At 38.0% G+C, this 25,126-nt stretch overlaps 3 protein-coding genes across 6 annotated transcripts; 2 read left to right on the top strand and 1 right to left on the bottom strand.

The window, feature by feature from the left end:
* Positions 1-11: 11 nt before the first annotated feature.
* On the top strand, positions 12-11,232 carry vps36 (vacuolar protein sorting 36 homolog). Its single transcript, XM_017489673.2, has 14 exons — positions 12-590; positions 1,017-1,085; positions 1,214-1,284; positions 2,574-2,688; positions 2,846-2,932; positions 3,829-3,915; positions 4,564-4,596; positions 4,683-4,760; positions 6,497-6,631; positions 6,945-7,010; positions 8,431-8,495; positions 8,782-8,866; positions 9,898-9,974; positions 10,078-11,232. Exons 1-14 carry the CDS (start codon positions 495-497, stop codon positions 10,157-10,159), a joined length of 1,146 nt encoding a protein of 381 aa, XP_017345162.1. The 5' UTR covers positions 12-494; the 3' UTR covers positions 10,160-11,232.
* Positions 11,233-12,217: 985 nt separating this feature from the next.
* Positions 12,218-18,935, top strand: LOC108276938 (thrombospondin type-1 domain-containing protein 1). 4 transcript variants are annotated; one of them, XM_017489088.3, is made up of 6 exons: positions 12,219-12,585; positions 13,270-13,531; positions 13,782-13,943; positions 15,073-16,032; positions 16,207-16,368; positions 16,658-18,935. In XM_017489088.3, exons 3-6 carry the CDS (start codon positions 13,883-13,885, stop codon positions 18,115-18,117), a joined length of 2,643 nt encoding a protein of 880 aa, XP_017344577.1. In that variant the 5' UTR covers positions 12,219-12,585; positions 13,270-13,531; positions 13,782-13,882; the 3' UTR covers positions 18,118-18,935. The 4 variants fall into 4 exon arrangements, with proteins under 4 accessions (XP_017344579.1, XP_017344577.1, XP_047016789.1 ...); XM_017489090.3 differs by having other exon boundaries at positions 12,218-12,585; positions 13,270-13,943; positions 16,210-16,368; XM_047160833.2 differs by having other exon boundaries at positions 13,270-16,032.
* On the bottom strand, positions 18,216-23,574 carry fgl1b (fibrinogen like 1B). Its single transcript, XM_017489091.3, has 7 exons — positions 23,303-23,574; positions 21,879-22,080; positions 21,086-21,245; positions 20,459-20,556; positions 20,288-20,376; positions 19,968-20,158; positions 18,216-19,802 (listed from the first exon to the last, which is right to left on the bottom strand). Exons 1-7 carry the CDS (start codon positions 23,360-23,362, stop codon positions 19,619-19,621), a joined length of 984 nt encoding a protein of 327 aa, XP_017344580.1. The 5' UTR covers positions 23,363-23,574; the 3' UTR covers positions 18,216-19,618.
* Between the last annotated feature and the right edge of the window lie 1,552 nt (positions 23,575-25,126).

The raw sequence follows: 25,126 nt of genomic DNA on the forward strand, positions 1-25,126 counted from the left end.
GGACCCCTTTCTGGCTGCACGCAACGCACGCACACACTGTTACTAATTATTATTACTTATTACTAACTCGTTAATTGTTTTAAAAGATTTTGTCCCGAATATAACTACATGTTAAGATATTTACATGTATTTCAAATGATTTGAACAGAGTGAATTTATGTGTAACCTTCTCCAGAGCTTGTTGTGAAGATGTTTTGCGGTTTTTTTCTTAAATTGTAGTATCAATATACAGTGTTCAGAGCGGTTTGACTGTGGAAGGACTGGAAAACACAAACTGATATTTTTAAGGGAGAGCTTAGAATAAAAAATAAATTAGTTTTATCTCATTATTCGTGTGGAAACCGTATACAAAATTAACCCTGATATCGCTATTGTACACAGGCAGCGTGTTGGGCACCATACCGGAAGTAAACATTTGCTAGTTAAGAAACTTCACAGAGGAAATGTATTAATCTAAATGTATATGTCGACGTAATTATTTGTAATAAAAAAAAATGGATCGATTCATGTGGACCAACGGACTCCTTGAAATGAATGAAACTTTAGTAATCCATCAGAGGGGTGTCAGATTATATGACGGAGACGACAAGGTATCTACCTAACTTTGCACAGACTTCAGAGCAGCTAGTCAGATTACAGTGGCATTGGCCGAATCCTAAATTACACTCTTGTCTTTATGTAAGTGCACTACAAAGCACAGTAAACAATTGCTTATATGTTCTCTGTAGTGCACTATATATAAAATAGTGTCTTGTTTGCGATTCCGCCATTTCTCTTGCTAGCTACATGGTGGGCTTGTGGCGAACCGTAGGAAATGACAGTTAAATTAATTTGTGGAGGAAATAACGAGTTGGTTATTTTTTCAATTAATAGCCGTAAATATTTAACTTGTTACTATAAAAAACTATTATGTAAAAAAAACTTTATATGTTAATTTTTTAAAGAAAGAGATCAAACTAGCCGAAAATTGTCTCCTTTCTGAGGGAAAAAAAAACAGGTTTTGTTGTATTTTGCAGGCGAAGCTCGATGTAGGAGTGGTCCTCTTGAGCACACATCGGTTAATTTGGAGGGATCAAAAGAATCATGTATGACCATCTCCAGTGTCATTTTCTACACTGAACTGAAGTTCCTCATTGTTATATACAAATGTGCACTAATTATAGTCACACTTCAAAGTTAAATGCATGTCTCTCCACTGTGTTTGAATATGTAGGAGTGCTGTATATGTATACCGTTGTCTCAGATCATATTCTTTGAGGAGCAGGCTGCAGGAATTGGGAAGAGGTATGGATTTGCACTGTTTGATTTCATGTGTGTGTGTGTGTGTGTATATATATATATATATATATATATATATATATATATATATATATATATATATATATATATATATATATATATATATAAATCACAAAAACACTCATAGATATCAAAAAATTGTAAACAAAGCGCAGGTTTGTTTATATATAGATAGATAGATAGATAGATAGATAGATAGATAGGTGTGCAACAATTATTGGTACCCTTTTGGTCAATACTTTGTGCTAACTCCCTTTGCCAAGATAACAGTTTTGAGTATTCTCCTATAATGCCTGATGAATACAAAATCTCTCAAATTTCGAGGTCCACAATAGTGGACTCTCCTCTTCAGTTCATCCCACAGGTTTTCTAGGGGTTTCAAGTCAGGGGACTTTGGCAGGACCTTGATTTTGTGGACAGTAAACCATTTTTGTGTTGATTTTGATGTATGTTTTGGATGATTGTCCTGCTGGAAGATCCAAACACGGCCCATTTTAAGTTTTCTGGAAGAGGCAGTCAGGTTTTCATTTAATATCTGTTAATATTTGATAGAGTCCATGATGCCATGTATCCTAACAAAATGTCCAGGTCCTCTGGCAGAAAAACAGCCCCAAAACATTAAAGAGCCACCACCATATTTAACCGTGGGCATGAGATACTTTTCCATATGGCTACCTCTCTGTGTGCACCAAAACCACCTCTGGTGTTTATTGCCAGAAAGCTCTATTTTGGTTTCATGTGACCATAGAACGCGATACCATCTGAAGTTCCATAGTGTCTGGCAAACTGAAGTGTTTTTTTTAATGCTTGTGCTATTTTCTTATAGCCACTTCTCTTTTTGTGAAGCTCAACAACCTTTTGCCGCACATCACAGCTATATTGCTTGGTCTTACCCATTGTTATGAATGACTAAGGGAATTTGGTCTATGTGTTACCTCATATTTATACCCCTATGAAACAGGAAGTCATGGTTGAACAATTTCCTGTTCCTAGTCACCGAGATGTATTAAAAAAAATAAAATATCAATGGGAATATACTTCAAATATATTTGTTCATATATGAATTCATAGGAGTGCTAATAATTCTTGCACACCTATATTTAAGATTTTTTTTGTTGATTAAATTGTTTGTGTTTTTGTAATTGTTTGATATCAATGAGAGCAGAGTATTTTTGTGATTTTTTTTTTAACAAACGTTCAAAAGGTTAAACAATAAATACAGTTTTTCACAGCTTCTGCATTGTTAAGTTTTATGGTATCCCAAATTCTTCTAGTGCCAAGATAGTCATTCACCTGCATCCAGCTCCTGCTAATAGAGAGCCTGGGCCATACCAGAACAGCAAGTTCTCCTACATTAAATTATCCTTTAAGGAACATGGGCAAATTGAGGTATGTGAGTAAAGTGATCTGTGTGTTTAAAAAAAAAATCTTGAAAAACATTTGGATCTAAATGTTGTGAATGACTACATGTCTTATGCACAGTCAAAGATTTAGTTTAGTTTATAGCATGATAAACAGATTTATAGTAATGTTTAGCCGTGTGCAGTTTTACAGACGTCTCACAGAGGAAATTACACAGAGGAGGTGGGAGAATACGCCAGTGTCCCAGCCCATAACACCAGCAGGACTAAAGGTCTGCCTGAAGCTTTCCTGTCTGTAAAATTCTGTGGCATTCAGAGAAAAGAAAAATAAGGGTGCTTCTCATTTCTTAAATTGTGCCTCCTCATTTCATTTCCTTGTTTCCCTTTCTCACTTGTTAGCTCCTCCTTCTGAGAAAGTGAGTAAGGACTGCAAGGAAAGTAAATAAATTTTTTAAAAAGGCCATGAGGAATCCAGAAGAAACATATTTGTCACCTGTCAATGCCATGGTCCCTAGTTGTATTATTTGTCCTAATTAAGAACAATCATTTTGTATATTTATTGGTCGTATTATTTGGTCATTTGTTATGGGGAGGTGGAGCATTTAGACTATAAGCTCATATTAAATGCTACACCAAATAATGCTTGTACACAGTGCCTGTGTATCCTCACTCTTCAAGACTCCTATGTCTTGATTCCTCTGACTGCATTTTAAGAATTAGTACATCCTTAAATTAGTTTCTGGGTCAGGAGCTGAAGGAGGTTGAATTGAGGAATCAAGGAGGCATCCATTAGAGTTTTGGGAAGCACCCTAATATATTTTTTTTACTGTTGTCAATAATCGCTGTGATTCAGTATCTCATACTGCCTCTAGGTGGTATTGTTTTAATATGGTTTAGGATAGACAGATCTCTTCTGTATGGTACTCTCATCATTGTTCTGCTAAACTTGAGATATAATTGTAGTCTAGCTTTTTTGCACTATGTAGTTTTATAGTTAGGACAATGAGGCCTTACCCTTTCCTTCCTCTCCCTTTGTTGTTTTTTTGGAAGAGGGTTATGTTTGTGCATGTTGTGCTTGTTGGTGATGGTGGAGGTGTGTGTGAGAATGTGGTTTTGCGTGAGAGCAAGAAGGGCTAATATTTTTTTCCCATTTTTTGTGCTTCCGTAGACAGGAAGAACACGCGCAGTTGGGATTGTTGGCATTGAGCGGAAGCTGGAGGAGAAGAGGAAAGAGACAGACAAAAACATTTCAGAGGTGAGTCAGTTTACAGTGATAGGTCTCTGCAAAAGCTATCAAGTTGGACAGAATTAACTAAATGATGGATTGGGAAGATGAAGGCAGTGGCAGAGAGGGCTTATGATGGGTTTGTGTTACACCACTGCAGGACGATTATATCCCTTTCTGTTCTTGTTTTTTTTTTTGTTTTTTTTTTGTAATGATGGAGTAGAACACAGCCTTGTTTGTGTGGCTGTGTGACGCCATGCAATGGGACTTAAAAGGCTTCCTGTCCTGGCTAAAAGTAGAGATAAGAGCTCACCCAGCCAGGAACCGAATTGAAACCCTGCCCACTGATTTAACTGCCATGGCCCTCCCTCTTATAGACAGGGACATACACAATAGCGAACTATAGCTTTAAAATATAAAGGAAACAGAATGAATCATATTCTCCTCCCTTATGTGAAAAAGGTTTATTACATCACATATCAGTGAAGTAAGCCAGTCAGTATTAAATATACTACAGCTTTATTATTTTATATTGTAAATGTATCATTAATACCAGTATCAGTTAGCTGTTGTGGTGGATCTGGGACGTATTTCTGTGTTGATTTAGTGCCAGTGTGGGCTACTGTCAGCTGAGGACCTGTTCTAATCCTCCTCTCTTCCCCTCTTTGTCTCCGCCAGGCGTTTGAAGATCTCAGCAAGCTTATGGAGAAGGTCAGGCACTCTTTCCTTATGCCATGCTCTTTCTGTAGGTACAATGTGACCTCATGGTGACCTGCCTTTGTCCATTTCTCCCTCAGGCTAAAGAGATGGTTGAGCTTTCCAGATCCATTGCTAACAAAATCAAAGACAAACAAGGGGACATCACTGAGGACGAGGTGAGGCAGAAGATATAGTTACAGTGTAAAAAAATGTGAAGATACACTGTAGACAAACAAAAATATAGACGTTTATCACAATATATTCACCAACAAGAACACAACATAGCATTCAAAATTATATATGCACAAGGATACTATTTATATAAAAAAAAAAAAAGAAGAAAGAAATTTGTCTTTTTTTTTTTTTTTTCATACTGTACCAACACCTCCAACAGGCTTTTTAGACTGATGGTTCTATTAGGGGGCTTTCACACTGGCGGTTTAGTGCGAAACAGAGCACGGTTTGCATGAAAAATTGATAATGTGTAAGCTGTTGTGCGGACCAAGAAGTGCACCGCGGTTCTGAACCTGAGACTACCTGTAGGAGGTGGTCTGAGTTCGGTTGCATTGGAACTGTGCTGTGATTCCCATTAATGTGAACAGAGCTTGTACTCAGCTCTGCACTTGTTCAGGAAGTAAAGCAACCTGCATGTGTTTTAGCCGATGATGACGACATTCGTTTTCACAGCACATGTGTACCATGAGTGGCAGGGGAACATTGTTGGATGTTGTGGGATATCTGCTGCGCAAAGCACCAAAACAATTGAGGAAAAAAAAAATTAATATGGTGAGTCACGTTTTGTTCTCCATGCAAGATTGTGATGACATAAGATGCACTGGTGTTCGATAGAATCAAGTGAGTCTGAAACTAGACCAGTGCTGTGCGGGGCACCGGGAACAATCACACTCTGATTCAGACCACAGCAAACGTGCCCAGTGTGAAAACCACCTTAGTCCCTGACCTAGTGAACTAGCATGAGGATGTTTTTGATAGAGACTACAAAGCACTTCTGTGAGTTGCTCTGGATAAGGGTGTCTGCTAAATGCTGGAAATGTAAATGTAATTCTCATATGTATAACTGAGGTGATTATCTGAAGTCAGCTTTACATATTCACACTTTGGAGATTTTTGTAGGTAGTTGAAAGTGGATTTTTGCAGGATGACTTCACTATGCTTTTGTTACAAATTGGACCACTTTTATTCTGTACATTGCATTCAGTGTGTCAGTACACCCGTATTATCCTTACATATTATTTGCATGATGATTTTACCCAAAGCATCGAGTCAGGCAGTCCGAGCCTTTAACCAAGCAAGACTGAGTTTTGACTGACTCACCAGTGTTCTAGTGAATCATTTCTATAAAAGATGGATGTAAATATTCAAAAAGTGGAAGCATTTTCTACTTGTGCAAATACACAAAACTCTTGGAAGGTCGGATATCAGAGGTTGTCTCCTGAAAGCAGCATTAAATGGATAATGTGAAGCATGCTGAATGTTTTTAATGGCTTAATTTGGTTAAGGGCTGTAGCTCTGTGGGACACATGCAAGCCCCTTGTTTTACATAGCCAAAACCCTTGTAGACCTCCTTTCAGAGTGACATGTAGACATGGAGAGTGAAATTGTTAAATTATGAGTGAAATATTGAATTATACTCTTGTACGGTATTATTGACTATGTAAATTTTGTTTAATTGTTCATGGGGTTAATTAGGCCCAGGAAACACACTGTTGTCAACTGTAACTAAGTGAATAACTGAAACCAAAAAGACTGCCTGGAAATGCTTACACAGTACATTATAAGCAATCTCTGCAAAAAAATAATAATAAATAATTAATTAATAAATAAGGGGGGGGTCACCGATATTATTTCAGTCGATGGTGCAATGTTCTGATGTTACCTCTGCCTTTTGTAGACTATCCGCTTCAAGTCGTATTTGTTGAGCATGGGCATCGCCAACCCCGTAACCAGGGAAACACACGGCTCAGGCACACACTACCACATGCAGCTTGCTAAACAGCTGGGAGACATACTGCTGGCACCACTGGAGGTAAGATTCTATGTGAATGTCTTTGTGTTTGAGTTTTGAAGTTATGAAACAAGCAACACATTGGAACTAAGTGTTTTCATTGTATACAATTATCAGTTATCTCTCTTTTAAATTATATGACCAATGAGTTGTGGTTCCTTGCAAGACTGAGACTGACCTGTAATGTTTTTTTATTATTATTTGCAGACTTTGAAACACTTTCTAGGAAATGCTGTTTGTTTAGACCATCAAATTAATGTACTTATATACTAATATAGTACAGCTCTCTATAGTGCAGTTTGTCTTATTGTTCCAATGCTGGTGCTCTGTACAGGAGCGAGGGGGTATGATGGCCCTCACGGAGGTCTACTGTCTAGTAAACCGAGCACGAGGGATGGAGGTAAACTTGTATGCGATGTTACACCTATGTTGGCATATTCCATTTTATTTATTTATTTTATAATGCAGCCTGAACAAAATAAAACTATTATCTAGTGCTTTCCCCCAAACAGTGAGGTATGTTGAATTTAGGGAAACCACTTGAAGCATTCGTTGTGTTGAATTATTTCAATTGATTTTCTTTGATTTGTTCATTGCAAGCAGCTGAAAGTCTGTAAATTTTGACAATAAACCTCATTTGCAATGGGGATTGAATAATTTTGATTACACCTGTATATATATTTGTCTATGAGTTGTCTATTGTCTGAGTCTATGAATTGTATATTTTTATATATATATATATATATATATATATATATATATATATATATATATATATATATATATATATATTTTTAATATAAGTATACTGTATATAAACTATATGTGGAGGGCTAGAACTGCCTAATTACAGTCATAATGTGGGCTTTTGTTTTTCTTAATATTTGAATAGTTTAATAATAAACATTTCTTGTTTAACTTGTGCTTAGATTTTCCAGTATTTAATTTTAGAGTATTTAAAATTAGATTATATAAACAAAAATGCTAAAATATAGGGTGTCCAAGGAGGGGAGACCTCATTTCCCAGGCAATGCTAGTATCAACAGTGAACACTAATTACAATAGTGAATAATGGAGAATGGCCCAGTATACCTTCTATACATGTGCGGCAAAAGGTTGTTGAGCTTCACAAAATGGGAAGTGGCTATAAGTAAATTGCACAAGCATTGAAAATGCCCATTTCCACCATCAGGACAATAATTAAGAATTCCAGTCAACTGGAAATGTTATGAATCGACCTGGAATTGGACGTGGGTCTATATTGTCTTTATAATATATATATATATATATATATATATATAGATATATATATATATATATAGATATATATATATATATATAGATATATATATATATATAGATATATATATATATATATATAGATATATATATATATATATAGATATATATATATATATATATATATATATATATATATATATATATATATAGATATATATATAGATATATAAAAACACACCAATAAAAATATATAAAAATCTATAAGCTTGAATATATCAGGTGCACTCCCAGCATTGTGTTTGTTGCTTCCCACAGGTTAAACATTATGTTTAACTATACAGTTATTATGTTTAATTATACAGCTAACATGAATAGATCAAATCAAAATAATAGGCTGTATAAACTTTGAAGGAGTGGTGGAACACAGATATTGTACTTATTTCCTGAAAGTTAGCAAACATACAAAGGTTGTTTTTTGTGTGTGTGTGTTTGTTTAAAAAAACAAAAAAAAAAAAACAATGAATTTCAAATTATTTATGCAGTAGCAAGAAACTGAAACTCTTCTTTCTGAACTATAGCTTCTTTCTCCTGAGGACATGGTCAATGCCTGCAAATTGTTCGAGTCTCTGAAACTCCCTCTCAGGTGAGTGTGTGTGTGCATGTGTATGTGAGTAAGGGGATGCAAGCCAAAGGAGGAATCAGCAGCCATTTCCTGTCTGACTTCCTGTTCTTAAAGGCCTCTTTGCTTTTCATCTTTCAAAAGAAAACATCCGTTTGCTTTCCCAGTCCCACTAATATTACCAACCTAAATTGAGATGTGGTGTATTGGTTGGATAGTGCTTCAAGGAGCTTGGTCTAATTTATTTTATTGTTGCTGCACTTGTGGTTCTCAGTGGAAGTCAGTACATTATTGTTTGTCTTTCTCTCAGGTTGCGAGTGTTCGACAGTGGCGTAATGGTGGTTCAGCTTCAATCTCACAGTGAAGAAGAGATGATTACATCTGCTATCGATAATGTGAGTGTCAAGCCTCCATCATGTTTCTCCTGTTAAATCACTTGGAGGTAGCCATCCATACCTCATCCCCTTACTATACATCATGTTTAATTGGGGGTTTGGGAGAGCGGAACTTGGAGCTATGCATCAACCACAGCTGTGCGCTGCAAACTTCTTCCTCATTCCCTCAATGAGGGAATGTGACCCTCAGTCCACACAGAGTTAGTGTCTCAGGAAACTGCTTAACAGTAGGCATGTTTTTGCACAAATGTTTCTGCAAAACTATCAGAAGAAATTATTAATCGTTTGGTGTTTTCGTTGATTACTGTTATGCGAATATTATTAAGAGCAGAACCAAAATCAAAAGAGCCAGACAACCGAATACCATAGGATGTGTACTATTTTGTGTGGTTGTGTGCAGCTTTGTAGATAGCCACAAGCAGTATTAGCATAATTACAATAGGTTTGTTGTTGTTACTAAACCACTCAGCCGCTGACTAAATGTGGAACATGTACCAGACTCAACATCATTTATTAGGCAAAAGTCCCCCCCCCCCCCCCCCATTAATCTGTTATATTTTCTCTTTATCAGTATTGCCAATTTAATATATCAGCCAAATGTAATACTTAATGTTTAGATTTTTTTTATTTTTCAGATTCAAACATTGTATAGAAGAGGTTGAATGTAGACAGGAGACTAACAGCAGATGTGTGACTGCATTTTTGACCTGTGTTTTAGATCAAAGAACCAAAGGCATGTCGGATCAGCCTGACAGATTTTTAGATATTGGGCATTAAAAAAAAAGGCACACTAGGTCAGACAGCAGTTGTTAGCCTTTAGTATAGTGTATATAGTATATGCATAGTATAAATATATTTTATTTTTGCACTGTTCTATTCAATTAAGATCTCAAAAATGTACAGAAGTTGCTAAGGTAGAACTATGAATGTTGAATGACAAACATCTGGTTTGTTCTGCCATGGTGTGAAGACACGTTATTCGTGAAGTATGTCTCATTGGCATTTAATGGGACTTTGTTCCTGTTTCCCAGGTGTCTGAGAAGGGCTCCTTAACAGCAGAGGAGTTTGCTAAACTTTTAGGACTGTCTGTTCTTCTTGCAAAAGAGAGGTATTGCTGGATTTACATGCTGTATATTCTATTATATTTTGTTGTATCAGCATTGTCAACTTGCCTCTTTCTCTTTAACTCTCAGTGTATTCATTTCTTACAGACTGCTGCTGGCTGAGAAAATGGGGCATCTATGCAGAGACGACTCTGTGGAAGGCTTGCGTTTTTATCCCAACTTGTTCTGATGTCCAAACTGACAATCGGGAATAGTCTAATTTTTCTACTGGACTTGTTTTCTGACGATCACACTGTTCACTTTGTAGACTGGAACTGAACTGCAGGATGCTCAATTCTCAACTGTGTAATAACAGTGAGCAGTGTTATTGGTGAATGTTGGTTTTGATTCTAATTTTACTGTACTTGGTTCTTTATATGTGGGAAAGGGTTCGGAGGAGTCATACTTTTTTATTGCTTTGGTTCATACAGATCTGTAAACTGTAACTATAAAACCCCCTGAATTAGGTATTGTATAATATCTTAAGTACTATTACTTCACAGTAATTATAAACCTACCCCTGATCAGCAAGGCCATGATGGAGAGCCTCACTAATTAAACCAAAGGCATATATAAGTTTCAGGTTTGGAGTTCAGCATGCAGGTATCCATGAGACAAGTTCCAGTTCATAGAAAATGCTCTTGAAACTGTTACTGCACATGGGTTGGTTATACACTATGGCCAAAAGTATGTGGACACCTGACATTCCCACCCATTTATATGCCTTTGAACATTCCATTCCAGATTTAATCCCCCTTTGCTGCTATAATAACCCCCAGTGTTCTAGTAATGCTGCCCACTAGATTTTGGACCTTTTGTCTATGGGTATTTGTGCTCTTTCAGCCACAAGAGCATTAGTGAGGTCAGGCACTGATGTGTGAGGAGGCCTGGGGCACAGTTGGGGTTCCAGCTCATCCTAAAGGTGTTCAGTAGGGTTGAGGTCGGGGCTCTGTGCAGGACATTTGAGTTCTTCCTAACCAACCTTGGCAAACCATTTCTTAATGGAACATGCATTGTGCACAGAGGCATTGTAATGCTGGAACATGCTTGGGCCTCTTAATTCAAGTGAAGGGAAATCGTAATGCTACAGCATACAAAGACATTCTACACCATTGTGTGCTTCCAATTTTGTGGCAACAGTTTGGGGAAGGCCTACGTATGGGTGTGATGGTCATGTGTCAACAAACCTTTGGATCATATATAGTAGTGTACGTTTAATCCTACATCTCACTATAAATTAAATAAAAAGACCCTTTACATTAATATCATCCTGTTATTTGCTTTCTTTAATGTTTTTATCAGATGATTATGAGAGTGATGAAATGTGACTTAAACCCTGAGGTCCTGGATTTGATCCTGAGCCCAAGTTACTGTCTGTATGGAGTTTTATGTATTCTCCTGTGTTCCTGTGGGTTTCGTCCGTGTACGTTGGTTTCCACCCACTATCCAAACATGCAGGCAGGCAGGTTGGCTATTCTAAATTTCCCACAGGTGTGAATGAGTTTGTAAATGTATGTGTATGGTGCCCTGTGACTGGCGTCCCATACAGGGTGAATTCTGCCACCGTGCCCCCACTGTTCCGGAACTGGCTCTGGATCCACCACAACCTTCACTAGGATAAAGTACTTACTGTAGATGAATGGATGATTAAACTCACGTTATTGAAATATTTTACTTTTAATGCAATGCTAATAACACCACTGTGTATGCTATAATTGTGTAAAAACATTCACCTTCTCTCAACATGACAAAGCGTAATAAGGATGTTAGTCGGCGTTTTAAGAATATACACTACAAAAAGATCAGGCAACTTTTTGTCAATCTTCAACTGTAAAGTTTTGGTGAGCCTGTGCTTGCTTGAGTCTCATTTTCCTGTTCTTTGCTGACAGGAGTGGAACCCAATGTGGTCTTCTGCTGTCGAAGCCTCAAGTTTTTACATAATGTGCCTTCTGAGATGCTTTTGTGCTCATCGTGGTCGTAAAGAGTGGTTATTTAAGTTACTGTAGGGTTTTTTTCTGTCCACTCGAACCAGTCTGGCCATTCTCCACTTACCTTGCTTGTTGACAAGGCAGAACTGGATATTCACAGTATTCTGTGTAAACTCTGGAGACTTTTGTGTGCGAATATCCCAGTTGAGGGGCAGTTTCGGAAATGCTCAAATCAGCCCATTTCCCACCAACAACTTTGCCATGGTCAAAGTCACTGAGAGCCCATTTTCCTATTTCCATATTTTCAGAGGTAGGATGTGAACAATAACTCAAGCTTTTGACCTGTATCTGCATGATTGTGTGTGTACATTGCGCCTGTGCCACATGATTGGCTGATTGGATAATTGCATGACTATGCAGGGATACAGGTGTTCCTATTAAAGTGGCCTGAAAGTGTAGGCGATTTAGTTGCATGAGAAAGCAGTGAATTTATGATTTTGGTATTTTTAAAAGCCCAAATTCTGTCCACTCGCCCAAACAAACACATTTTACTCTGTACAATCCAATGAAAACCCGCCCAGTCTGGCAGCAGTGTGAGAGACTCTCCCGGATCCGTAGGCGTCAGTACAGCGGATAAACATGTCGTCTGATTCCCTCAGCTCCTGTTTCTGTTCCACACACCGATGCTGTAAGTAAACAACATTTTATCTTTTGCACCATGTAGGCTGTTTGTTGGAATAACTGCTTTTCATGTTGAGATTAGAATGAAGTGTGGTCGTCAGTGAGTATCGGTTTGGGTACACACTGGGAAAAAAGAAAAAAAAACATCATATGAACTCGGTTAAACGTGAAAGCTGGGCAAGTGAACTTGAGTTCAGAGATTTTTTTAAAAATTCTTTGTGTGTAATTTTTTTCTTTGTATCAAAATATTTATTTATTATTATTATTTTATATTTTAGTATTACAGTACTACCCGTTTATGTTGAGGGTGCCTTCACAGGCTTCAGACATTTGAATGGGCGTATAAGCTATCAATTTAAACAGCACAACTCTAAACCACAACTTTAAATCAAATTAAGCAGTACTCCTGCGGTTGACTCGAGTTATAAATATACACTTTATGAGCTCACTAACAAGGGAGTTAAGTCTAAAGTAGAATCCATCTCTTTTAAAGACAGAAGAGTAAAAAGGCTCAGTCTCCAAATGTATAAATAAAGCATAATGAGACTATCCTTGCATAGAGTAATATAATCCATTTCTGGATCTCCTGTACAATATATGTTTTGTAAGGGCATTTGTTCATGGTGAACTGATTCACATAAACATCTACATTGTGTGTGTGTGTGTGTGTGTGTGTGTGTGTGTGTGGTAGATGGAACACTGGAGATGGAGAGCTGACGGTTGTGTATTTTCACTGGACATCGGACAAGCTGGAAAATTGGAATCACTGGTTTGGGGAACAAACCTGACTCTGATGCGTTCATTCCTGAGGCCAGAATTGTTCAGAAAGTATCAAGTATATGGATCACAAGGAACCCCCAAAATATGAGGACTGGTGCTGAGTCAAGTGGAAAAAGAGCAACAGAGTTTTCAACGCATGAATCAAACCACTTGGGCTGGATGTAGATATTTACGTAAGTACAAAGTGGAGAAAACTGTAGCAGAGACTGTTAATCTAAAAAGATCATGCTCTTTATAAGGACTTGTTGAATTATTTATCCTATTTACTAGCTTCACTGATATTTTCTTTGTCTATTAGTGCATTTTTGACAATATTATTAAGGAGACTCTTTTTATCTGTGCGTGTCTTGAGATGGTAATAGCAAAAACTGAAATAAAGCATCTTGTAAAACTGTTGCTAATGTCTGCTTTCTGTTGGAATAGTATGTAACTTACAGGGCTGTTTGAATATCAAAAAAAAAAAAAAAAAAAAAAAAAAAAAAAAGTGATGTTAAGCAAGCAAGAAAGAGGACACATGCATCGGAATGACACAGGGTTTCACCCCACTCATGCAATTTTTGCTCCAGCTCCTTCTTATGGGGTTTGGTAAGTAGACCCACTAAGATTTAAATAAGGATTGTAATAATATCCAAAATTAAGTTTAGCTGTAATTCCTTTATCCATGCCTATATAAATTCATTGTGCATAATCATTTATTTCTAGGTATATAATTATGCAACCTGATATCACATATTTGTCCAGGATAAGCAGTCCTCAGTGTTCTTTAGTAGAGCAAGCTTAGATAGGAAGAGAAGGGAGGGAGTGTTTTTCCTGCCTGCTTTTCCGTTGGTATATTTTTTTTTTTTCTTGGGAAGTGACCTGTGTGTAGTGGCATTCGTAAATCACAATGACTTGCTCAAGTGAATGTAGGGTCTCAGAGCCTATTGTCTAAACACTGAGTGTTTTGGAAGGGAGGTGTGGGATATAGAGTACATACAATATGTGGCAATAAGTGTTGAATAGGCAAATATACCTTCCTGTTTATGGTAGATGTATTAAAGCAGTTCAGTTCAATTCAGTAGTGCTTTTAACAATAGACATTGTAACAAAGCAACTTTACAGAAATGAATGTAGATTTAGAGCCCTAATAATGAGCTAGCTGGAGGTGACACTGGCAAGGAAGAGTTCCCTGAGATGACATGAGGAAGAAACGGAACCAGACTGAAGAACCAGACTGAAAAGTAAACCGATCCTCTGTTGGGTGACATCAGATTGTGGGATTATAGATCATTACTCTTATACATATGTATACTATAAATCCACCAGTGCTAAGTGTGTTGAAAGGATGTTCAGTATGGGCACAATGTAAATGTGACCTGGCACAGGACAGTCTTCATGATCACAGCAGCAGTTCTTATGTACAAGTCCATTGTATAAAGGTGAGATCCACTGAAGCAAGGGTACGACTAAAGGATAAGGTTAGGGTTAAGGTAAGGTATAACTGAATTATACCTTCTGGAGATATCAATTTAAGGAAAGTTCATAAGGAAATAATAGTTCAACAATCAAACATCTTAAATGTTTTATAACTTAGACTGTAAATGTCAGTAAATTAGACTGCATATTTTCATCATTCTGTATCAATTGGTTTAATTTATGAGCTGTGTCCTTTTTCATTTTTTGCACTCATCCTTTCACTTTGTGTTTTTTTTTGTGTGTTGTTTTCCATTTTCAGCAATGGCTGGTCTACATCTGTGGCCGTCGGTACATGTTGCTCTAAGCAATGCCAGTGTTTTTGTCACTTACAATGCAGACAGCAACATGACAGACAGTGAACTGTCCATGGATTTGGTTGACCTTGATAAAAATGTAACTGTGCTAACTAGACCTCTGCCATTCAACCAGTCAGCGGGCATTCTAGAGTTTGACTGCACATACTTCCTATATGCTGGGAACTTCAGCTTTAGATTAGACCAAATGGGGCACCAGGGTGCACTGAAAAGTACCTCCAGCTGGTGGAGCCCAGTACTACGCATCCAGTGGCCCACTTTCCACTTTGGAGTGGAACGTGCTAACAACAACCACAACTCCGGGGCATTTCAGGTTTCTGTGTCTACCAACCTTGACTTCCATGTCTGCCTGAACAGCAACTCATCCCTCTACCTAGAGGTCAGCTACATGGAGCACAACCAGATTGGGAAGAACACCATCAACAAGGTGCAGAAACGAACGACACACAACATCCAGGTTGTGAAGTCCCAGCATGTGGACCTCCAGTGTGCCTCCCTGCTGACTGAGGCTGGCTTCATCCAAGTAGCTCTCAAGTCCCATTATACCCAACAGGACATCAAATCCTCAGGACCACTCTATCTGTCTCGCATCTTCTCCTACAAGCTTCTGGTTGAGAACATCTACAAGAGTGGTTGTGAGGGCACAGTGTCTGTCCGCCTGCTCTCTCCACCCTGCACAGTCACGACAGGGAAAGTGTTGCTGTATAAGGAGGCCAGTGCTGCTCCAAAGCAGGAAAATCTCTCTCAGCTTGCCTTTCACTTTCTCACCGGAGGGGAGAATGAGACCGAGTTTAATTGCTCGCAGTTTGATGTCGGCCAGAAAAAGTACTGCTTTCATTATGCACGCATCTACAGTCAGTCCTCCAGTTTGGCACACACATGCATCATTGTGCAAAGAAATGCTGGTGAGATTTTTTTTGTTAAGAGTTTTCAGCAGGTCATCTAAATGAATAGAAGTGTATTTCTGTTATAATACAATAATGCTGATATGCCAACACCAACAGCATTATATCCATTGCAGTATTTCTGCTGGCATGCATAATCAGTTCTGCATAACATGTATGTGTGATTTTTATTAGTAGACATGTGGGTCCCATGGCAAACATGGAGCGGATGCAGTGTCACCTGTGGAGAAGGGGTGCGAGAGCGTGTGCGTGAGTGCTTGCTGCCCCCTGGTGGTGGTGTGCAGTGCACTGGCATGGTGAGAGAGCAGTCACTCTGCTCCCTGGAGGACTGCACTGGTAAGCCATATCATCCATCCATCCATCTTCTACCGCTTACTCCTTCTTCAGGGTCACGGGGGAACCTGGAGCCTATCCCAGGGAGCATCGGGCACAAGGTGGGGTACACCCTGGACAGGGTGCCAGTCCCATCGCAGAGTAGCCATATCATTAATGTGCTTATAATATGTGATGATGTATTTCTTCAGTCCCATGTCTTTATTCTTCTGCAGTCTTCAGAAGCTGCAATTTGTATTTGTAGTACATTAATTTCTGGAAGTCTAAACCAGTCCTATTGTCTTGTCTCTAGACGTCCTGCCTCCCGTTTCTGTCTCGCCTCCTCCAGCTGTGGACTCCTTTCTCGGAGGAAACCTAGTTGTGTTGGCTGGTATCTCGCTCTGTCTAGCTGTCATCCTGGTCACTATCCTCATTACCGTGTGGAGGAAAGTGTGCCATGCCCCAAAGTGTAGCTCAGCACGGCCTGACTCTATGCATTCTCCCGGTGGATGGAAGAATTCAGATGAGGCTTCTATTTGTGGACGCAGCGTGCAGAGGCCTAGTTTCTCAGAGAGTATGGTGGCAACTGCACTTCAGAAAGGCCAAACATGTCCTGTGTCTATTCGAGCAGCGTCAGACAAGGGGGTACTGGCCTGTCAGCAGAGTTTCCTCCTCCCCATGCCCTTACCCCAGGATCCTGACCGGCTGTCCCCCTCTGGTCAAAAGATTCTTCCCCCCATTTTTGGGTACCGTTTGGCACAGCAACAGCTTAAGGAAATGAAGAAGAAGGGACTTAAAGAGGATACACGAGTCTATCTTGTCTCCCAGAGTCCTGTTGATGACACCATGGTGGAGGCCACAGCCTCAACATCTGCTGCTCTTACACCAGTGCCTCAGGACCTGGAAAGTCAAGAAGATGTCAATATCAGTCACCTCCGCAAATCCCCTTTCACAGAGCCCACATGGCCTCACAGAAACTCTGCCACTCTGCCTGACAGACTGAGCCCAAAGGTGGACCTTATGTTGGCCACACCAAAAGCTATGTTTAGTGATCGGGACAGACGGCAAGAACGCACTGCAGACTGGGTGGCAATGGTGGAACGAAACAGACTCAATTTTTCTAAGAATCCGATCTTCAGGAGGACATCTAGCTTCAATGAGAGCAACCTGCAGCACTTACCTAAGCCACAGCCTTTTAGGGAGCGGAGCATGACTCAGGTGACCCCTCGCCAGCACCCAGAGGGCAGCTGTAGAACCAGAAACTGGGAGCATCCAATACCTGAGCTGGAGGACTGGTCTCAGACTAAATATAGGATACCTGACAGTTCTAGTGACCACAGGCAGCAACCCTGGGTAGATATGCCTTCCTTCTCGAAATCCAAACCCACAATGGTTCATTCAGGGTCTTCAATACCAACAAAAAATCGAGTAACAGACAGTCATGGAGTGGGCTGGGCCCCATCTGTTGGGATGGATCGAGTAGAAAGGGCAGAACAAAATTGGAATAGGAGAGGTCCATCACCCATCCAGAGGAACATTTTGGCAAGGAAGTTGCGAGAAGCGAATTCATCAACCAACAACCACAGACAGAGAAGTTCCACCTTTTCTAGCTCTGATCAGAGCAGGGGCCGATTCCGAAGCCTCCCACTCTCTGCGGACTACAGCAGCTCCTCCTATGGTCTGACTGAGGATGAGCAACGAATGATGGACATTTCTGGATATCTGGGAGAAGAGGACGGGACAGGAATAATGAAAGACCTCAGACTCACCTGATAATATCCAAGAATGTCCAGATCAAAAACTCCAGAGCTGAATTCCCCCAATTGAATGTTTCTCTAGTTGTTGTGGTTTGCATTTTAAAACTACAAGAGCCTCTTTTTTTTTTAGAGCCTTTATTTGGGAATGACCATTTTGGGAACAAGTTTTATGATTAGCTGAATAATGAATCATTTATTAATTTTGTGATTGAATTTCATTTTATGTTCCTTAGTAATCTATTAACATCACAAATCATATCAAATGTGCAGTGTAGAAATTTTATTTTCGGAACATTCACTGTGCTTTGAAGATATTTAGTGTTATTGGCACCTGATGTAAATAAGCAGTAAATGTAAGTATTGTTACTTTAATGCTGCCATAAAATCATGTTGAACATTTTAACAGATACTGTATAAAACAACAAGCTGGGTTTATCAAATAAATGGGTAAACAATCAACAAAAAAAACTAGGGTTATTCAATTTTTCACTGCATTAAGTAGTATATTGCAGCAACTTGATTAGTCTTTAAATCCCTCTAAATTACAATATATAAGCAATATTTAATCTAAGAATAAATGCTTTTATATTTGTTTGTAAATGGAAAATAAGCTATTTTAATATCTTTTTTTTTTTTTGGAAATTTTGCAGGATTACTGCATATTAATTTTGTTTTAGTGTATCCAGATTAAAAGAATGTAATCAATCTGGCTGTAGTCTAATTCAGAGTAGTTTAAACTGTGGGAGTCTCTTTACACTGGAACAATGTCTCTGCTCATACCCAGGCAAGCAATGTTCTGTATGCATTGTAAATAAATTTCTTTCATGTTTATCAGTCTGTATATTTGTTAAATTTTTATCTCTGTTGTTCTACACGTAAATGTAGATGTAAATGTAAATGTGTGGTTTTTAAAACTAGAAAGTGCAGTGTTCGAATGTAGGGGGGTGTATGTATATCATGTGATCCAAATGTCCTTGGATATATCTGACATTTAGCTGGTCCCCATGAGGAAATCTTTTCTTTTTTTTTAAAAAAAACTGCAGCTTTTATTTAAAAAAAAAAAAAAAAACATTTTTAAAAAGAAGAAAAAAAAAACCTAAAAGAGCCAAATGTTTTGCTTTTGCTTACTGAGGTTAGGGGTAGGGTTAGCTATAGATATAAATATTGTTAATTAGCTGTATTAAGAATTGTGTGAACAGAAGGTATCCATAATGATAGTATGACGTGTGCGTGACTGTTCTGGTACTGTTCAGATAAAGTATATATGCATGGAAAGGTACATTTTTATCATAAATGGCATTTCATACAGGCAGCTTGTTTACAAGATCATTTTAGACTTCAAAAAGCAAAAGAATGCTGTAGTATATCTATGATCCACATGCATGCTAACTGTAGGTTATACTGAATGCTCTACTGCAATCTCTGCTTTTGCTAAATGTTTGGATTGCATAATGGTGCAGCATAAATTCACTTCTCATGACACATTAAAAAAAAAAAAAAAAAAAAAGTGCAATGTTTTAGATGTTGGGTTCTGCTCCACTTCCTAGGCTGTCCATAAATGCTGTAGGTCGCACCTTCATGCTTGTGTTTCTGAGGGAGTACCAGAACCCTCGCCAGGTGCTCCACACCACCCCATTGTCATGCTTTGCTGTGTACTTCCCTCCTTGATAAAACTTTCCATTCAAGTTGGCAGCATGACACCTAAAGAAGAGCAAATAATTCTGGAAGTGCTATTAATGAATAATTAGTATGAATATGCACCATCGGCAAGTAACGTTCTGAACCTGTAATGAAACTGTAATGGAGAATAAGTATGAATATGTACCTGCAACTGTTATACAAGATCGTATGCTTTTTGTACCTTACCTGTTGTACCACCAGCCTCCCATGTTCTCTACAGCACAGTTTCCTTGCAGGTAGCGATCATTATCCTGTTTTTTTGTGCTAAACTGCATGCCACTGTGGGAGGCAGACCACTGCTCCACCATACTGCTCCCGCCAGACAAGGCATCTCCAGCCCGGCCACTGTACACGCCAAAGTATAGCCTGTACTTATCCTGTGTGTAGATGGTAAAAAAATTTGAGATAACACTATTTTAGGGACTGCACACACTACAAATGCAATGTTATTATAAGTATTATATGTTTTGTTTTTTTGATAATGACAACAGGATATGAAGGCTTACCTTTTCATCTGCCACTTTGAAGTTGTCATACATCGCATATGATTTTTCTCCATTCCAGTCCATCAGATCAATCTTCATTACCTTCTCACCTTCATGGAATATACACATAACCTGAATCTTTTCCATGAACATGGGATAAAATGTTTTAAAGATTAACCAACAGCAACCTACCTCTGTAAAGCAAGGAGTGAATGTGATCATTGCCCAGCCAGAACTCATCTTTTCTTGATTTGAAATGACCAAAACCATTCTTATATTCCTCCCAGTCTCTGGAAAGAATGCATTCCAGTAATTGGTTAATAGTTACTGTTATGTGTTATGTTGCATGAACACATCCAATCGTCACGCTGTATTATAATTTAGTACTTTGAATTGAAATCCTTCTCCCAAAGACAGCCAAGTTTCATCCGCTGGACTGTTTCAAAATGCCCAGTCAGGCACAATTTCTGAGGAAGATACTTATTCCTCCAATGTTATAATGTTCTCTGTTTTCCTCCCACCACCCTAAAGCACCTGAGTAGGTGGATTGGCAATGCTAAATTGCTCCTAGATGTAAATGAATGTCCAAATGTATGTGCGTATGGTGCAATGTGATGGACTGGCATCTTTCTGCCTTACACTAAGTGTTCCTGGCTTCTAAGTATTCAAGGCTCCAGAACGGCCACAACCCAGTTCAGGATAAAGTGGATACTGAAGATGGAAAACTGAAAGAATGAATGAATGAAAAACATTTGAAATTCTTGTTCGTCAACCCCTTCACCAAATTCCCATTAATGGTGAAGAAGTGTCATAGCCTACCTATTGAAATCCACTTTACCGTTGCAACGTTTCTGTACCACGGTCCAGCCTCCTCCATCTTCCATGTCGCAGTACACAAGAAAAGGCTCGAGAGTTGTATCTGGTTTGATCCGGTAGAACCCGCTCTCAGGTCTGAGCCTGTCAAACAGCTCAGAGCAGTCTGGAGAAAAAAACACCACCAAAGTACATAACTCCCTTGTATAATTACAGTAGTCTGATTCTACACTATACCCCATCCAGGGCCATCTCACAGGATGGGTGAAAAGGTACTGTAGTCTGCCATAAATTTATAGCAATCATTCTGCAATCAGCAAGAAAAATGCTAGAGCACTACCACGAATTGAAATAATTTTTAACTCATTATTTTATTGTCACTGTTATAGAGCACTCTTCTATTCCTCAAACGCTGGTTATGTTTGTTTCTATAGTTTAATTGTATGTCCGCACCACAGATGTTAGCCACGTTCATTTATCCCTGAACATGCCACAAAAACATTGGCCTAGGCCCTGCACACCACTTGAGATAGCATTGACCCCATCTGTCATCTTTTCCCTTTATTCAGCACCTTGATTGTTGACTTTTTTACTTTAATATTACTTTAATGTTACTATTTAGTGACTTTGTTACTTGTAATCAGTACCAGTGAGGGTTGATTGCCCTCTTATATATTACATGCAGATAGCTAAGATTGATATCATTGTATAACCTATACTTGGGCTTGTACCACTCTCTGAAAGCTTCATGCAGTATAGAAATACAAAAGAGGCAAAAAACAATGGGTAAGCATAACACCTCTATCATGAACCAGGAGGTTTCCTCCCGTGCTTGGCAGGGTTGGTAGGGCCGTGTTGTCCCGTTTTGATTCTGCTGCAGGTCTGAAGCGGTGGTGCGTACGCAGGTACATCAGTTTCCAGTCCCCGATTATCAGCTCATAATTAAGTTTCTGAATGCTCTTTTTCAGCTCCAACAACTCCAAAGGACATTCATCCCCTGTCTCAATTAACCAAAAAATGGATTATGGACATTTCGTAATTTCTCTAATTACTAAATATATTGAATTTTCTGAAACTTAATTTCTATGCACACATACATATTATAATAGATTTAAAACAATAGATACATAAAGGAACAGGTTTAATTTACAACCCTAAAGGTTTCTTTGGTTTATCAAATGAGGGAACCCTTAAAGGTTCTATGCTAAATATTAAACAGAGAGTTTTCTTTTTATAGAGGGTGCCAAAGAGATCCCTATTGGGAAGCCTGGAACCCTTAACTATACAAAGAATCATTGGGGAAACCTTGTTTAGTTTTCCTCATGGCAGAAACATTAGTTTCTGCATATGTCTAGAGTGAAGTCATGTAAATTGGGCCATCAAGTAAAATAGCCCAGATAAAAAAATATATATACACATACTTACCAGTATATTCGTTTTAGATAAGATGAGCCATCTCACTTAATGTTAGTAAAACTATTCAAATATTAGGCTATTTCTTAGTTATATGACTGATATATTGATGAAAAAGTATACTGATAAAAATAAAAAAATAAACATATGATAGATGTATTTGTTTGAGCTAAGATTAGCCACCTCACTTAAGTTAGTTGGTATGTATTTTTATGGTTCTTGTTATTAAGACTTATTCAAATATTAAAACATTAAAAATACAAACCTGGATATGTCAAATTATTTTATTTAGGTTATATTTAGTTTTTATTGGTTTTAATATAATGGCTGTCTAATTTTATTTCTATTCACTTGTTTATAGGTGATTCTGTTGAATGGTTTTAACTCCCCCCAAATCCACATTCTTCATTCATATAAAGCACCACAAGTATATTTCATTTAAACACAATTTCTTGTTATGTTAATGTCAACTCAAACTAAAAAATAAAGAAATAAAGAATATGCGTTGCATTATTCAGAATGATGGATTTGTCACTGAACAGATGGCCCATTTTACTAGATCATAGTAGGCTTGTCCTGGACTGTGATATCATCTATGATTCTAAAATTAGATTTAGTGTTTAAATTTATTTAAATTTATGTTATTAACTATTTTCAGCATAGACCCAGCTTAATATCAACATACATTTGAAAGTCATAGATGATTGGCAAAAAATAGTCCAATTTACCTAATTTTACCCTTTTGGAATAACACTTGATATAGCCATTTTGTCAGAGCAAAAGCAGCAACCAAAAAACAATATTTCTTACCGAGCCACCTGATGGAAGAGTTCCAAAGAACACCATCAAAAGGAGAATCACAGCTGACATGACCACGAAATCAGAAAACTCCAATTTCAAAACTAAGGAAGTTCTGCCACAATTTTAATGGTTTTTTAAAAGGTTAAATGTAGTTCCTTTAAGATAGTCAAGACTCCAATGGCAGTAGAAACAGTAGACTGTTTTTAATATGCGTACTGCTAGCTTCATTTCCAGGAGCTGTACTCCACATGCTGATTCCTCAGGAGTGAAGACCTTCCACGCTTTTATTTCTATTATTTATAGGATCGGTTCGTTCCGCATGGTCTACATTAAATCCAGAGAAAGTGTTACACCACTTTTCCATTCCTTACATTCCACTGGCCCTTTTTTCTCTGAAAAACAAACTAAAATGGATACTGTGAACTTATGAATTTGAATTGTCAAATTCTATTACTATTACAGTCACTGAAATAGTTTTTAAAATATAAGTACGAAGATTCACATTCTGAAAAAACGCACATATATTTCACGAGTTCTGTTAATTTGTGTTTTCAATTCAATTAAATTCAATTTTGCTTACATAGCACTACCGTTGGCGAATAATGTTGGATTTGTTGTGCTAGCATGTGTCATAACTTCCTAGCATGATATGATATGCTAGTTATGATATGCTACGACCTTCTAGTAATTTGCTAGAGATGACAAACACATGTTGTTAGGGTGTACAACTTTTATGTCTGATGGTGAACCTATTCAGGCCATGCACAAGTAGGGCTAGTCATTTTGTCCTTTTCTATGGATGCAGATTAATATTTTGGCCCAACCCTAGACTGCCACCCCAATAAAGACTTTAGGTTTAACTTGGTCAACCCACTGTAAAATGTCTAGCTATACGCCTGCTAACAACTCAAAACATACTGTTTGGTTTGCATGCATTACGTATCTAAATAAACATTAATGAACTATATCTGGAGTTTACATCAAATCGTATTTATACTGATAACATACTCATAATTAACCCCCTTCACCTATCATTTCTATGGAGAGGCTTTTGAGGACTTATATGAACTGCAAATCCTACCAAAATGTGCATGGTACTGTGGTTTGGACAATGAGCAGTTTTGTTTTTGTTTTTTTTAAAGTCAGGAGTGAAGGTGCTTGTGGGACTATACCTGGTCAATGTTTGATAGCTACAATCAGTAATAAAAATGTAAGCAATGTAAAAAAAAAAAACTGTAATAAAGTTGGTTGGACGTTCGATATTCGCGGAAATGCGGAAATTAAGGGACCGTCTCTAAAGTTACATACGAGATTGTTAAACACGATTCTAACTTCAATAGCATTCGAAGGGAATGTCTTACAGTCATATAACCAACTGTAAAGTGTTCATCTAGGTGTCAGCTATAATGCGCACCTCTTAGATTTTTGATATTTATCAAAATATACTATTAGATCATATATAAATTTGTCATGTATTTTAACACTGCATGGGCCCATACACAAAATATACCATATTTTAAAGCTCAATAGCATTTGAAGGGAATGACATACAGTCACAAAACCAACTGAAAAGTGTTCATCTAGGTGTCAGGTATGAGACACACCTTTTATATTTTTGTCATGTGTAAATTAGACTTGAATTTCACTGCAGAATGGGCCCATACACAAAATATACCATTTTTAAAAGCTCAATAGCATTTGAAGGGAATGACTTACAGTCACAAAATTAACAAGAAGAGCAATAGGCCAAGAGATCACAAACTCAAAGACCAGCAAAGCATCGTTCAAAGTATTTTGATCCACTAAAAGCAGTGCCCCAACCAAAAAGACACA

The sequence above is a fragment of the Ictalurus punctatus genome, chromosome 16, assembly GCF_001660625.3.
Source record: "Ictalurus punctatus breed USDA103 chromosome 16, Coco_2.0, whole genome shotgun sequence".
NCBI classification, from domain to species: domain Eukaryota; kingdom Metazoa; phylum Chordata; class Actinopteri; order Siluriformes; family Ictaluridae; genus Ictalurus; species Ictalurus punctatus.

Coding starts and splice junctions, on each gene's coding strand:
- vps36 (XM_017489673.2), top strand. CDS start 495: ATGGATCGATTCATGTGGACCAACGGACTCCTTGAAATGAATGAAACT. Junction 2,933..3,828: donor TAACACCAGCAGGACTAAAG/GTCTGCCTGAAG, acceptor GTGCTTCCGTAG/ACAGGAAGAACACGCGCAGT. Junction 9,975..10,077: donor GTTCTTCTTGCAAAAGAGAG/GTATTGCTGGAT, acceptor CATTTCTTACAG/ACTGCTGCTGGCTGAGAAAA.
- LOC108276938 (XM_047160833.2), top strand. CDS start 14,994: ATGAGCTGTGTCCTTTTTCATTTTTTGCACTCATCCTTTCACTTTGTG. Junction 16,033..16,206: donor CATTGTGCAAAGAAATGCTG/GTGAGATTTTTT, acceptor GATTTTTATTAG/TAGACATGTGGGTCCCATGG. Junction 16,369..16,657: donor CTCCCTGGAGGACTGCACTG/GTAAGCCATATC, acceptor TCTTGTCTCTAG/ACGTCCTGCCTCCCGTTTCT.
- fgl1b (XM_017489091.3), bottom strand. CDS start 23,362: ATGTCAGCTGTGATTCTCCTTTTGATGGTGTTCTTTGGAACTCTTCCA. Junction 21,246..21,878: donor CCTCCTGGTTCATGATAGAG/GTGTTATGCTTA, acceptor TTTTTTCTCCAG/ACTGCTCTGAGCTGTTTGAC. Junction 20,557..21,085: donor GGTAAAGTGGATTTCAATAG/GTAGGCTATGAC, acceptor CATTCTTTCCAG/AGACTGGGAGGAATATAAGA.